This window comes from Chiloscyllium plagiosum, unplaced genomic scaffold (genome assembly GCF_037043375.1).
Source record: "Chiloscyllium plagiosum isolate Xiang-an unplaced genomic scaffold, Cpla_swu_hap1 HiC_scaffold_5, whole genome shotgun sequence".
In the NCBI taxonomy this organism is placed as follows: Eukaryota; Metazoa; Chordata; class Chondrichthyes; order Orectolobiformes; family Hemiscylliidae; genus Chiloscyllium; species Chiloscyllium plagiosum.
Genome location: NW_028270143.1, coordinates 52914906 through 52929800, shown reverse-complemented (window position 1 = coordinate 52929800; position 14895 = coordinate 52914906). Strand labels below are relative to the sequence as shown.

Here is a 14895-nt window from a genome sequence, read left to right as displayed (position 1 = left end):
ACTCTTTTACACTAATTGGTATTAAGGCACAGGATTGAAATGTGCAAGTGACGACAGTTTTGCATGAATTTCAATTTTGTTGATACTGACCAATTGGTAGTAGATGGGTTGCAGTTTAATGTCCATTTCCAGCGTTGAATTTTCCATCGCTGATTTCTTGCTCTTGCCCCAAATAAATCAATCAAAACAATTTATATTTTGGTCTTTATTATCCTAATGCTACTTAAAGATGAAATTTAATTGTACTGTTGGGGGTATTCATGTTTTTATTGTATGATAGATAATTTAAGCATTTTTATAAACCAAAAACAACTGGCTGATCCGAAACAAAAACAGAAAATGCTGGAAACATTCATCACGTCACCCATTGGTTCAACAGTTGAAAGATTAACAAACTGTTTAATCAAAGTCTACAGCAGAAGCCACAATTCCTTTGTTCTCTGCACAGGTGCTGCTCAATCTGTTGAATATTGGGCCTGGCATTTATTGTTCTCTATTAAATTTGCTTGTGCATATTTTGCAGGTCTGTCTTGAGCATTTGTTCGTAGCAGTCATACTTTTTAGATTATATTCCTCTATCTCCAAACCATCTCCATAATAACTGTCATGCAGCATTACTATTGACTGAGGGATACAGTGCTTTATTCTGTCTGGTAGCTTACTTACATAAAGTGCCTTAGGATAATGTCACAACAGACAGTCAGGAATTAAATAAATGTGAGTAAAGTGGTTTGGAGATCAATCTTTGTGATTGAAACTGTAATTTTAATGTTATGTATTTTCTTATTTCGTGCTTCTGAGACTTTATAAAGCTCTAGTTAGGCCACATTTAGAATACTGTGTCCAATTTTGGGCCCCACACCTCAGGAAAGATATACTGGCACTGGAGCGTGTCCAGCAGAGATTCACACAGATGATCCCTGGAATGGTAGGCCTAACATACGATGAACGGCTGAGGATCCTGGGATTGTATTCATTATTGTTTAGAAGGTTGAGGGGAGACCTCATCGAAAGTTGAAAGATAATGCATGGCTTAGAAAGGGTGGATGCTGGGAAGTTGTTTCTTGCCAATGTCCCATGAAATGGAATCCCTCTTTCCCACACCAATATCTTAGCCATCTGTTTACTTCCCTAATTTTTTTATCACTATGCCAATTAGCACATAGCTCGGGCAGTAATCCACAGATTATGACCCTTGAGAGCCTGTTCTTTAGATTCCTTCCTGGTGCTTGATACTCCCCAAACAGGTCCTCCTTCGTAGCCTTGTCTATGTTGTTTGTGCCAATGTGGACCACAACAACTGGATCCTCTCCCTTCCGCTCCAATATCCTTTCAAGCTGATCGGAGATGTCCTACACACCGGCACCGGGCAGGCAACACACCATGTGGGGCTCCCAATCCGGCTCACAAATGATACTATCTGTCCCCCTAATTATAGAATCCCCTGTAACAACTACTTGTCTTTTTACTCTGTCTTCTTGAATGGCCTTCTGCACCATGGTGCCATGGTCAGCTGGCTCATCCTGTCCACAGCTCTTTTCCTCATCCATACAGGGAGCAAAAATCTCATACCTACTGGAAAGGGCAAGGGCTTAGGCTCCTTCACTCCTGAACTCAGAATCCCTCGACCTGCCTCACTGATGGTCACATCCTGTTTCTCTGATCACTAACTGAATTTGAATTACTTAATCTACCGGGTGTGACTGCCTCCTGAAACAAATTGTCCAATTACCTCTTCCCCCTCCCACAATGTTTGAAGCTCAGATTCCAGATCATCAATTCTGATCCTGAGTTCTTCCAGAAACCAACACTTGCTGCAGATGTGGTCACTGCCATTCAATGGGATCAGCCGGCTCACACATCATACAGCTACAGCACATCACCTGTCCAGCCATCTCTACTTATTTAATTTCTACGAATTTGAGTTAAATAATTTCTAGTACCTCTGTCGTCTTATTCAATTAATCAACTAATGGTGAACTTTAAAATACTTTTTAAAATACTTTGATTCCAGATCCACAGCGATGTGGTTGAGTCTTAATGGCTTTCTGAAATGCCTTGGCAATCCACTCCATTCAAGTGCAGTTAGGAATGGATAACAAATGCTTCTCTAGCAGCAATATCCACAGCCCCTGAAAGAACTAAATAAGGGAGTTAATGTTTATACAAGGTTTCAAAATTCCAGAAAAGGCTTGAGGTACCCATTTCATCTGTCAACATGTTAAGTGTATATCAAGTAAAAATGAATTGCAAGTATTTGTTCACATTTGAGAGCAAACTCTGTTTTGAGAAATTGTGAACCTTGATGTGTCTAGCATAGTTGTTAAAAGTAGCACGAGATTGTTAGTCTTTTTTGTATGTAATTGTAATCTGTTTAATTATGGGTTCTTCTGTTGTAGTTAAAAAAAGGGTACCAACAATTGATTCGCCACATGCATATGGGTCATCCCTTTTGGAACAACACATAAGAGATGTTGGCATAAATGATCCTTTGATTGGTATGTTTTTTTCCAATAAGATCATGTTATCCTATAGCATGTATTAATCAGTAAATTAATTTGTCTGCTATAGCATATTTATTGGTTCTTTTCCAGATTTGGATATGATAAGAGGATGTCTTTTCATAATTAATGCAATAACAATTGCGCTTTATAACTGAAATCCTAGGAGTAAACATGTTTGCTTTTGTACAATCTGTTTAATAAAATCAATCCAAACCTTCATTAGCAATTTTAAGTCAGAGGGAGGAAGGGAATGCATATATTTCCATTATGCATTTCAATATAGACTGACACCCATAAGGGTCAGAGTGGTTTCATTGGGGAACCAAGGCAACATGTTTTTTGATTCATGCTTTCTAGAAGCTTGCTGTTCATTTTGTGATCATGTTAGAGGTGTCTTGTGGGAACAGGCTGCCTTTAATTATTACATATGAATGTTATACAATATGGACCGGAAGTGCATAAACCAAGCCTGAAGGCTTAGCCTGAAACTAATGGGCATACAGTGGCTCAGTGGTTAATGCTGCTGCCTCACAGCACCAGGCACCCGGATTCACTTCCAGCCTCTGGCAACTGTCTGGGTGGAGTTTGCACGTTTTTCCCATGTCTGCGTGGGTTTCCTCCAGGTCCTCCTGTTTCCTCCCATGGTCCAAAGATGTGCAGGTTAAGTGAATTGGCTATGCTAAATTGCCCACAGTGTTTAGGATATGTAGGTTAGGTGCATTAGTCAGGGGAAATGTAGAGTAATAGGATGGGGAAATTGGGTCTGGTGGGATGCCCTTTGGAGAGTCAGTGTGGGCTTGTTGGGCCAAATGACCTGTTTCCACACTGTAGGGATTCTATGATTCTGTGATTATCGAAATGAATGGTGGAGTAGGTTGAAGGGTTTATTTGACCAACCTCGGGTTCATGATCTCTTTTTGGATGTACCATTCGTAATAGAAGCATTGACAGCAAGGCATTCCTGAATCGAGAGTCTCTATTTAGTCATATGTTCCTTATTGATATTGGGTATAGATGATTAAAAACAAGTACTGACCATGATGGATTGCTTCAGAGATGCAGTTTAAACAAACCTTTTTTGAAAAGGAATCCAGGTAAGTGAACTGAACAAGGTGAAGTTCATAGAATCCCAATGCCAATCCACCAAATCTGTACATGTTTGGACTGTGCGCGGAAACCAGAGCACCCGGCAGAAATCCACGCAGGCACTAAGAGAATGTGCAAACTCAACACAGACAGTCATCCAAGGTGAAAATCAAACTTGGGTCCCTGATGCTGTGAGACAGCAAACCACTGAGTCACCGTGCTGCCGAGTACACAGCGTTTGTAAATTTGAAGTTTGTCTTGTTATGCACAAAATAATAATTCCATATCAACCAACTCTGGCTCGGAAACCTCTCCTCTTGGTTGTTAATATTTTTTGTTTCTTTAAGAAAACCTTTTTTTCAGCAGTGTACTGGGAGTACCTTAATTGTATGCTATTGGGTATATATAATCTTATCTAATCCTAGACATATTTACTGGACATATTTAGTTCTCATTGTCAAATAAGATTGCCTGTAGTGTTTGAGAGTAACTTGTCATTTTTTTGATGAGATGTCTGATTCCTGGAAGATGCAATTCCACATTGACAATGGAGATTAAGCCCTCCGTATTGGCTGATATCCTCTTAATCCATTGACATTGTCTTGCTTTATATTGTCATATTTCAATATTTAAAAACAAGTAGGATGCCTAACTGTTCAGTTTGTTTAACAAAAGTTAATGGAATGATCATCACTGCATGGTAATTTGGTTTATGTCCAGCTGCTACACTTGCAGTTGAAATGCAAAGGTTTTCTGGCGTGGTTCTGTATTATAAACCTAGAACACGAATTGTTACTTGGAAATGTCTCATTTTATTAAGTCATAATTTCAGTCAAATAAGTAAGCAGTTTTTAATAACTTAAAACTGAAGTCTTAGATATGTTGTGTTTCTACAGGACTGAAATACGTAATTGAATATCAGACTGCACAATCACCAGATCCAACATTCTTCTGTGGACTTTGCAATTGCCGAGGAGGATTTTCCTCATTTATGTCGCATTTACTTGGCTATAAGCATAGGCTGAATTATATGGTAAGCATTTCTTAGATGGCATCAGTGGTTAAGTCTGTATAAAATTTATAATGCCTATTCACCTATGATCTGAAGCTTCCATTTATGTAGGGGATTGTCAGTTGGGCTCACAGTATATGGTGTACCTGCATGTCCTGGAGGCTGTATTTTTAATACACATAGTCATAGAGTCATGGAGATGTACAGCACGGAAACAGACCTTTCGATCTAACTCGTCCATGCCGACCAGATATCCCAACCCAATATAGTCCCTCCTGCCAGCACCCGGCCCATATCCCTCCAAACCCTTTCTATTTAAATACCCATCCAGATGCCTTTTAAATGTTGCAATTGTACTAGCCTCTACCACTTCCTTTAGCAGCTCATTCCATACACATACCACCCTCTGCGTGAAAAAGTTGCCCCTTAGGTACCTTTTATATCTTTCCTCTCTCGCTTAAACTTGTGCCGTCTAGTCTGGACTCCCCCACTCCAGGGAGGAGACTTTTGACTATTTATCCTATCCATGCCCTTCACGATTTTTTAAACCTCTAGAAGTTGCTGATCTTTGAGGGGCCCTATTCTCTCTCTAGTTACTCTTGTCCTAAACATATTTGTAAAAACCCTTTGGATTCTCCTTACTCTATTTGCCATAGCCATCTCAACCTCCATTTTTGCCCTCCTGACTTCCCTCTTAAATGTACTCCTCCTGTCTTTACACTCTTCTAAGGATTCATTCCATCTATCTTGTCTATACCTGACATATGCTTCCTTCTTTTTCTTAACCAAACCCTCAATTTCTTTAGTCATCCTGCATTCCTTACACCTACCAACCTTTCCTATCACCCTAACAGGAATATACTGTCTCTGGATTCTCGTTATCTCATTTCTAAAGGCCTCCCATATTCCAGCCGTCCCTTTACCTGGAAACATTGCCACCAATCAACTTTTGAAAGTTCTTGCCCAATGCCATCAAAATTAGCCTTCCTCCAATTTAGAACTTCATCTTTTGAATCTGGTCTATCCTTTTCCATCGCTATTTTAAAATGAATAGAATTATGATCACTGGCCCCAAACTTCACTCCCACTGACACCTCAGTCACCTGCCCTGCCTTATTTCCGAAGTGTAGGTCGTTTTGCACCTTCTCCAGTAAGTACATCCACATATTGAATCAGAAAATTTTCCTGTATGCTCTTAATAAATTCCACCCTATCTAAATCTTTAACACTGTGGTAGTCCCAGTCAATGTTTGGAAACTTAAAATCCCCTACCATAACCACCCTTTTATCCTTACAGATAACTGACATCTCCTTACAAATTTGCCAAACACTCCCCCTCGTGGCACGCGGGGGTCCATTCCACCGCCCCACCCCAGGGTGCCCATCCATCGCTCCCCAGACCTGAATCTGGGTGCCTGGAGGATCTTCCACCGCCCCCTCAACACTACCCTCAGGGGGCCCTTCCACTGCTCCACAAGACCCCTTCCCTTTCACCAACCCCAACCCTGCCTTGTGCGCCCTTGCACCGGCCCACACCACCTCCACCTCGAGCGCCCTTGCACCGGACCGCACCACCTCCGCCTGGCGGTGCCCTTGCACTGGCCCGCACCACCTTCACCTGGTGCTGCCCTTGCACCGAACCCCTCCCTCTCCCCTCAAAGTGAGGGGCACTGCCCCGCCCCATCGGGTCCATCTCACCCCACACCCACTCACCGTGCATTCCATCTTGATGTGGTATGATTGCACTCAGAGTGTTCTGTTGATGGAATAACATCGACACCCGTTCTCCCCAAACCCACGCGCTACTTTCCTTCTCGGCCCCACATTCCAACCTGGACTTTCGGCCCGACCATCAGATCCTCATCCTCCTTCCCCCTTGCCGTTGTTGTCCTCCCAATGCAGTCTCCATTTCTCCGCGTTCCCAACGTGCTGCTGCTGCCAGGATCACTCCCCGACGAGGGCCCATGATCCTCCTCGGCCGAGTGACTTATCCTTCCTCGGGAGAGCTGGGCAAATCAATCTCTGGCTGGCTGACGGTCTGTCCTGTCCTGGTCAGCCCAGGTCTCCTTCCTGAACTAAATCCTGTTCTTTGCAGACACTTTGCCTAACAAAAAAAACGCTATTCTCTAATTTCATTTGTCATTTATACAAGCCTTGGAGCCTTAACTGGTGCATACTCAATGGTTTCACCTTGACCAATCAGATTGCTCTTGGCAACTATTCAGCATTTTCCTTATTAAGTAAAATGATTTTCCTTTTACATTGATATGTTTTGCACATTGATCTGATGAATATAAAATGAAAAGCTTCAAGAAAATGTCTTTTTTACACCAATGTGAAGGTAGAGATGTGGGCCACGAAGGAGCTGAATTCCAGAGATGAGATGAGGTGAGAGTGAGAGTGAGGTGACATGAAAGCCATATTTGACTGTGTGTAGCTTCAAGGAGCCCTTGGAAAACAGGTGTCAGTGGGATATCTCTCTGCTGGGTGGAGTCAAAACTAGCATAAGGATTTGGAGATGTCGGTGCTGGATTGGGGTGGTGGTGGTTTGCGTGCCTGTGAGAGTGTGTGTGAGCATAAAGGGGTGTAAGTCTGTGAGAGGGTGAGTGTGATAGTGTGTGTATGTATATGTGTGTATAATGGGGTCACCTGTAGTGTGACATGAACCCAAGGTCCTGGTTGAGGCCATCCCTATGGGTACCAAGCTTGGCGATCAGCCTCTGCTCGGACACTTTTTGTTGTTGCCTGTCCCAAAGTACGCCTTGGAGGACAGTCACCCGAAGGTCCAAGGTCGAATGTCCTGGACCGCTGAAGTGCTGTCTGACTGGGAGGGAATTCTCCTGTCTGTTCATTGTTGTCCATAGCTCTGTATCCGTTGCCATAGCTCTGTTTGGTCTCGCCAATGTACCATGCCTTAGTACATTCACATTCTCTCACACACTCACAGATACTCATAACCCCATCCCACCAACACACACCCAATTTTGTGGGGTGAATTTGTACTTGCAGAATTACATTTTACTTTGCTCAAAAACTGCATGAATCCATGTAAGGTTCTGTAAATCCGTTTTTAGATTAGAATCAGTCTGACCATTGTGGCACAGACAGCCTCACACTGGGAAGCTAACACCTTCAATACATTATCTGGGCTGACATGACACCAATTGTTAAAGTTCGCTTGAGAATGTAACTTTTTAAAAAGGTTTTGCGATTTACATATGAAAGAACTGAAACCAACATGATCATTCTAAAAGATGAGAGACTTAATAAACAATCCAGGTCTTTTTCAATATATGATTTCAGTTACATCACACTGTAAATTCTGTGTCTTACATTCTTATTCTCCACAACCACCTGATGAAGGAGCAGTGCTCTGAAAGCTCGTGCTTCCAAATCAACTTGTTGGACTATAACTTGGTGTTTTGTGATTTTTAACCTAGTATAAGGAAATATGTTGTACTGTTGGAAGTCAAGTCATTTCCACTCCAGGACATGTTTGCATGAGTTTCTCAGTGGTGTCATTGGCCCTTCTCCAGTTGCAACATCTGTAATAAGTGCACAATGTTCAACACCATTTGTAACCTCTCAGATACTGAAGCAGTCCATAAAAAATGCAACAAGACCTGAGCACTGTCCAGACTTGGGCTGACAAGTGGCAAGTAACATTCATGCCACGCAAGTGTCGGACAATAACGTATGGAAGGATGGAAGCAACACCACTTGCATATTCCTCTCTAAGCAGCATACTGTCTTGACTTTTTAGCATATCTTAATTTTGTTTCAGTGTCAGTGGATTAAAATCCTGGAACTCCCTCCATAAGTGTTAACACCAAATGGGCTGCAGTGACCGCTACTTTCTCGAACCATTAGAATTGAGAAATAAGTGCTGACCCAGAGACCATGGAATCCTTAGTGTGGAAGCAGGCCATTTGGCCCAGTGAGTCCACACCAACCCTCCAAAGACCATCCCACGCAGAAGCCCCCTGCCCCTGCGCCCCACGCACCCAATCCTTTCCCATGACTCATCCATCCAACCTACTCCTCCCTGGACATATGGGCAATTTAGTATCCACCTAACCTGCACATCTTTGAACAGTGGGAGGAAACCAGAGCACCCAGAGAAAACCCACCCAGACATGAGGAGAATGTGCAAATTCCACATAGACAGATACCCAAGGCTGGAATGAAACCTGGGCTCCTGGTGCTATGAGACAGCAGTACTAACCACTGTGCCATTGTTAATGATCGTTACTGTGACTTGGATAAATGAATACAGTAAAACTGCAAAGGACAGATGCAAAATTTGCAAGCTAGTGATTCCATAGCAAATAATATTTAATTTAAATAATTCCAATTTACGAAGTGAGAAGGAAGCATTTCCAGATAGGCAGTGTCTGCTGACATCAGCACATGCTCTATACACTGCTTAAATTCACGGGTGTGTATTTAAATAAGTTCAGGTTAAAACAGGACATGGGGGTAGAGTGAAGGTGGGTAGCAGGAGCCTCCCAAATTTTCTTTTCGCCACCCCCACACTCATCCTCACTCGCCTCTTCTGAACACCTTTTCAGTATTGCACTCCTGTGCAATGCAGTCCTTGCATATGACAATGTTAGCAATTTTATGTTACGACATAGTACATCTGGAATTTTGCACATGCGTAGTTGTGGATGCCAATAGACACACATATTGATGCAGCTAGGGGAAAGAGGGTGAAATAGATCTGGGAAGGAAGGAGTTAACACTTAACATGGTTTGTCTTCAAGCAAAAATAAAACCAAATACTCCACTGTATAAAGGATCCCCAACTTGTGAACACAATCTCATACAGACATGCAATTTTTAAAATCCTGCCTTATGAACATTTCCTGTGCCTACCAGCAGCTCCTTTTTAAATTGTTTTGTATTGCGCCCTGACTCGAGTACAAATCAACTTGTGAACAGACTCCTGAACTGAACTCATTCAGAACCTACAGACGAGCTATGTTGGCAAATCTAGAGACTAAACATCTGAAGCCTTCATACTAGTCACATGAGAATAAAGGATTTTTGTGTGGTCTAAAAATGATAGACTTTTTCTTGATTATGATGTTGGCATCATTGGTTCGGTTCACTTTAATTGTCCATTCTCAATTATCCTTTAAAAGGTGGTGGTGAGTTGTCTTCTTAAACTGGCTGCTGTCAATATGATGTTCAGGTGTTTGACCCAGAAACAGTGAAGGAGCATGCAGATGTCCCTTTAGTATCAAATGGGGCTGACATATAATGCAAGAAAACGGCCTGTTTTAGGTAGTGTGATGAGACATGGCTAATCAGTAATATTTATCATAAAAGGATCCTCCGATGTTCCTGTGGAAGTGTGATAGCAGTGTAATAGAGTTTCCATAGTTACTTTGACAGTCATGTGGTTAACTCCTGAAAATGAGGCCTTAAATTTATCAAGCCAATGTCGTGGGTATTTGTGGGAGGGGATTTGAAAATCTCCATGATAAAAGTGGGCTACCGATGGCTGATGCAGAAGTTATAAATAGTATTACATGATAAAGAGATTCCCACTGTCATCAAAATACACAGGAAACTTGAGAATCAGGAAAATTTTAAAAATAGCAAAGGCCGACCAAAAAAATTAATAGAGAAAAATAAATTGAATAGAACTAGCAACAAATTGGAAAATAAATTTTATAATTCTCTCTCTTTTTATGTGAAGCGGAAGAGATTAGTGAAAGCGAATATTTGTTGCTTGGAGGCCAAATTCATACATTTTATAATAAGGAAATGGCAGAAACGTTAAAATAAATAGTTTGTATCTGACTTAAGTGGAAGACACAAAACAAAAATCCCTGGAATAGTGGGGAAGCAAACATCTGATGTGTGTATGAAATGTAGCACAAAGGAGAAAAGATTTTAAAAATTAATGGGCCTAAATGTTGATAAATCCAATGATCATCTGAGATGTATAAGATATAGTTCACAGGTTTGCTCTCTTCCAACAAACAAAGACCATTCCAGAAACTAGATAATTCTGGAATGATAAAAAAAAAATGCATTTACTTTTTTCTGCCGGAACACAATTTTAATTTGCCTTTGACACAATGTCATTAAAGATAAATTTCTGGAGTGCTTGGAGAAGATTTCCTTAGGAGCAACTCACTTGAAAGTTTTAAAATTCTGTATCAGAACACAAGATTTGGGGGAAATGGTTCAAACACTGTCTTAGAGTTTATTTCGAACAGAATTATTAAAAGCTACAGCCATTCCATCAATGTAATGCTACTTGATTTTTTTTTCAGGGAAGAGCATATCCAGATGCGTTGCAACTTGACGGAGTAAAACTGAAGCAGTCTGAATTGAATGCACTAGTTAAAGAAAAGGCAGAATTTATTGAGAAAATTGATGGAAGGGGCAGTGTTAAGGTAAATATAATGATTTTCAAGACTTTATTTCAGGATCTTTGTCTTGTTTTGCAAAGAAATTCTATGTCAAGACAAACTGCAGAATCACCATTTGCTCGTGCGTGGGTTAGCGTGCAGAAAAAGCTGGTTAGGGAGTAGTTTAAAGATAGCTCAGTGTTGAACAAGCAATTATTGGCACTTGTAACAAAGGGAGTATAGTAATTGTGGATGATTCCAGATAGCAAACATAACTCTGCTGTAACATAGGGAAAGGGAATAGAAGGGACAAAAGATCAGCTAGCTTGAATCATTCATCAAAAAATGATTGACTTTAGGAGTTGGATTGTCATTAGGACTGGAAATGGCCCATACCTTTGATCATGATAATATGGAACTCTTGACACTGACCACCTCCTGGTCCCCTTTGACTTTAAGACATGGTTGTTTGGTTGAAGAACATTGTATGTTTACTGCATAAGCTGTTGTCAAATGATTTTTGTGCAACCTGGACAGACCACAGTGCAGTAGGGGAGTAGAGAACTGGAGGGCATTGGTTTAAAGTGAGAGGGGAAAGATTTGAAAGGGACCTGAGGGGCAACTTTTCCATGTACAGGTAGACAACCCTTTATCCGAAATCCGAAAAACTCCAAAGTCCAAAGGTTTTTTTTAAAGTTTTTTTTCTCTCATTAACAAGGTTATTTGGCATGCAAACAGTTAACCCAAGTCGACACCCACTCGATGCGTGTTACTCAGATGAGACGTGGGAGGGCATGGCCCAGCACTGACAGGCCTCGATTCTGTTTCAAGGCCCATTTTACTCACAGTGAGTCATCTGTTCGGTCAGAATTTCCAAAATTTCACCATCAAACTGTCACTTATTCTGAAATTCGAAAAATTCTGAATTCCGAAAACCAGCTGGTCCCAAGCATTTCGGATAAAGGATTGTGCATCTATACAGGGGAGTGATTGTATGGAAATAGCTGCCAGAGAAGATGGTGCGAGTGGGTACAATTAGAAATTTAAAAGGCAGCTGGATGGGTATATGAGTAGGAATGGTTTAGAGGAATGTGAGCCAAATGCTGGCAAATGGACTAGATCAGTTTAGGATATCTGGTCAGTGTAGGTGTATTGGACTGAAGGGTCTGTTTCCATGCTGTGTAACTCTGACTCTATGTTGCCCTCTTAACTGACCATTTGTTGCTGGCAAATATAATAAGCTACTTGGCTATATCTGTGTGAAAAGGCAAAGCAACACAGAAATATTGTAATGCTACATGTTTTGAATGAGTCAACAATATATGAAATGGCAAGGAAAGGACTGCAGCGTACAGTGAGCGTCCAAGTAAGTGCAAAATGAGCTAAGTCTTATGTACCTTTTTCAAAAGTACTTATTCATCTTAATCTATAATTGAATCACTGTTTCAGGGAGATTTGAAGCTTGATCAGTGAAATTTAAAGCAAGATAAAGAAATGCATAAAAGCAGTTTAGCAATGGAATTTCCAATCTGAAACCAAACTATAGCCGTGGGTGGGGGTAAAAGGAAAGGAATGCACAAGAAGCCAGATATCATTGGGCAATGGTTCTCGAGTGAGGGGCAACAACTGGTGGGGAAAATATTACAGGTACAAAGTTGTTATAATAATAGGAGGTGCTAATAATGTAGGTATTTAAGCCAAGAGGAATATTTGTGAGAAAGGTTTGAGTACTAGCTTCACGCCAGCTGGTGTGGACTAGGCCGGGTGTTTTGATCAGCTGATGCTTGGAGCTCTCTTTCACAAATATTCATTCTGTGAATTTCAGGTTGTCCTGGATGATACCCCAGTTGAATTTTCTGGAGGAAACTCTGGGAAAAGAGTTCCCGATAACTGTAAGTCTCTTAGACTCAGATTCAGTGTTTGACTAACTGCAAAGATTTCAATTTATCTTTTTATCTTGTCCATTAACAAATATGTATCAGTTTTGCTATTTAAGAAATGTGGTAGCTGTGCTGAGAGTATAGGAGGTGTAAGCTAATGGATGACACCAAAATTGGTAGTATAGTGGCTTGTGAAAAATGTTATCTAAGATTGCAAAGAGATCTTGATCAATTAAGTCAATGGGCTGAGGAGTGGCAGATGGAATTTAATTTGGATAAATGCAAGGTATTGCATTTTGGTAAAACAAGTAAGGGCAAGACTCGTACAGTTAATGGTAGGACCCTGGGTAGTATTGTAGAACAGGGAAACCTCGGGGGTTCAGGTTGAAATTTGCATCACAGGTAGACCTTTGAGAATATGAGTTGAGACATCATGTTAAGGTTGTAAATGATATTGGTGAGGCCTGTTTTGGAGTATTCTGTGTAGTTCTTGTTGTCCTCTTCTAAGAAGGATATTATTAAATTAGAGAGGGTTCAGAAAAGAATTGCCACGATGTTGCTGGGAATGGAGGGTTTGAGTTATAAGGATAGGCTGGGACTTTTTTCCCTGGAGTATAGGAGGTTGAGGATTAACCTTTATAGAGGCTTAAACTCATGAAGAGCATAGATAAGGTAAATAGCAAAGGTCTTTGCCATAGGGTAGGGAGTTCAAAACTAGCGGGCATATTTTTAAGGCGAGAGGAGAAGAATTTACAAAGGACATGAGGGGTAACTTTTTTTAATACTGTGGTTCATGTGTGGAATAAACTGTCAGAGGAAGTGGTGGATGCAGATACAGTTATAACATTTAAAGGACATCTGGATAAGTCCATGAATAGGAAAAATTTGGAGGGATGTGGGCCAAACGCAGGCAAATGTTCAGTTTGGGAACATGGTTGGCATAGACGTTTTGAACTGAAGGGTCTGTTTCCAGTGTGTCTCAGAGGAAATGTACTCATTTGATGCCTAGAATGATGGGGTTTTCTTATGAGGAAAGCTTGAATAGACTATGTCTGTTTCCACCGGAACTTTGAGTGAGCGGCAATTTGATCCTGAACAGCTTTGACAAGGCGAACATGGAAAAAATGTTCTAGGTATTTCCAGAGATAAATAGGACTGTTTTAAAATTACTTAACATCCTTTTTAATGACTAATAAAGAGAAATAACTTTGGAACTCTGCAACAGAAGTTAGGATATTTATATTTGGAGAATTCAGCATTGATGAATTCCTGCAAAATGATGGGTAGCAGTTAGGCTCTTTCTTGGAGATGGTTATTGCCTGGCTCTTGTGTGGTGCAATTGTTACTTACTACTTATCAGCCCAGGTCTTGCGCTATTTGAATATGTACTGCTTCAGTATTTGATGAATCTCAAATGATTCTCAACATCGTGGAATTGGCAGTAAATGTCTCCATATCCAACCTTGCTATAGAAGGAGGGTCATTGGGAATGGTTTCAGGGATGAGCAACTTCTTTTCACGCACTGAGTGGCTATGGTCTATAGTGGACGCAGATTCAATTGAAGCATTCAAAAAGGGAATTAGACTATTATCCAAAAAGAGAATGTGCAGGGTTGCAGTGAGAAGCTGGAAGAATGGCATTAAGTGAACTGTTTGCTGTGAGTCTGTGCAGATTTCATGTACTGAATGACAATGTCTTGCATGGGAAGAATTCTTAAATTCTGCAGTGGAATTCTCACCTGAAGGTAACTGAATTGGAGGCAGGAAATCAAGCTCCATATAACGATCAAATAGCATAAAAACCCAACAGGTCCTGTTATACCTTTCAGGAAGGAAATCTGCCGTTCTTGCTCAATCTGACCCACCTATGACTCCAAACCCATAACAATATGGTTAACTCTTAGCTGCCCTCTGAAGTACTTTCAAAAGCCTCTCAGTTGGAGGATGGACAACAAGTGCCAATGATATCCTGAATTAAGTTTTAAACATGAGCTGAAAGGGAAAACCTACCATATTTTGGTGGCATTCCATATTTGTTACAGTAG

The 14895-nt window shown here is 40.9% G+C and overlaps 2 protein-coding genes across 5 annotated transcripts in view; one reads left to right on the top strand and one right to left on the bottom strand.

Annotated features, from left to right (window-relative positions):
* LOC122549862 (uncharacterized) overlaps positions 1–14895 on the top strand; it is a 55646-nt gene that overhangs the window by 21359 nt on the left and 19392 nt on the right. For all 3 annotated transcript variants that reach the window (XM_087987166.1, XM_043690019.2, XM_043690018.2), the window contains exons 6-9: positions 2400–2498; positions 4487–4623; positions 10893–11015; positions 12796–12862. In XM_087987166.1, the coding sequence (XP_087843292.1) occupies positions 2400–2498; positions 4487–4623; positions 10893–11015; positions 12796–12862 (426 nt within the window). The remainder of the gene's footprint in view (positions 1–2399; positions 2499–4486; positions 4624–10892; positions 11016–12795; positions 12863–14895) is intronic.
* Positions 6482–14895, bottom strand: part of LOC122549858 (uncharacterized) — a 127914-nt gene continuing 119500 nt past the window's right edge. The window contains exon 24 of one of the 2 annotated variants that reach the window (XR_015757192.1): positions 6482–6706. The gene's annotated coding sequence lies outside the window, so the exon portion shown is untranslated. Of the gene's footprint in view, positions 6707–9125; positions 9326–14895 lie in introns of those variants that run through there. The other variant, XR_015757191.1, reaches the window with a different exon arrangement.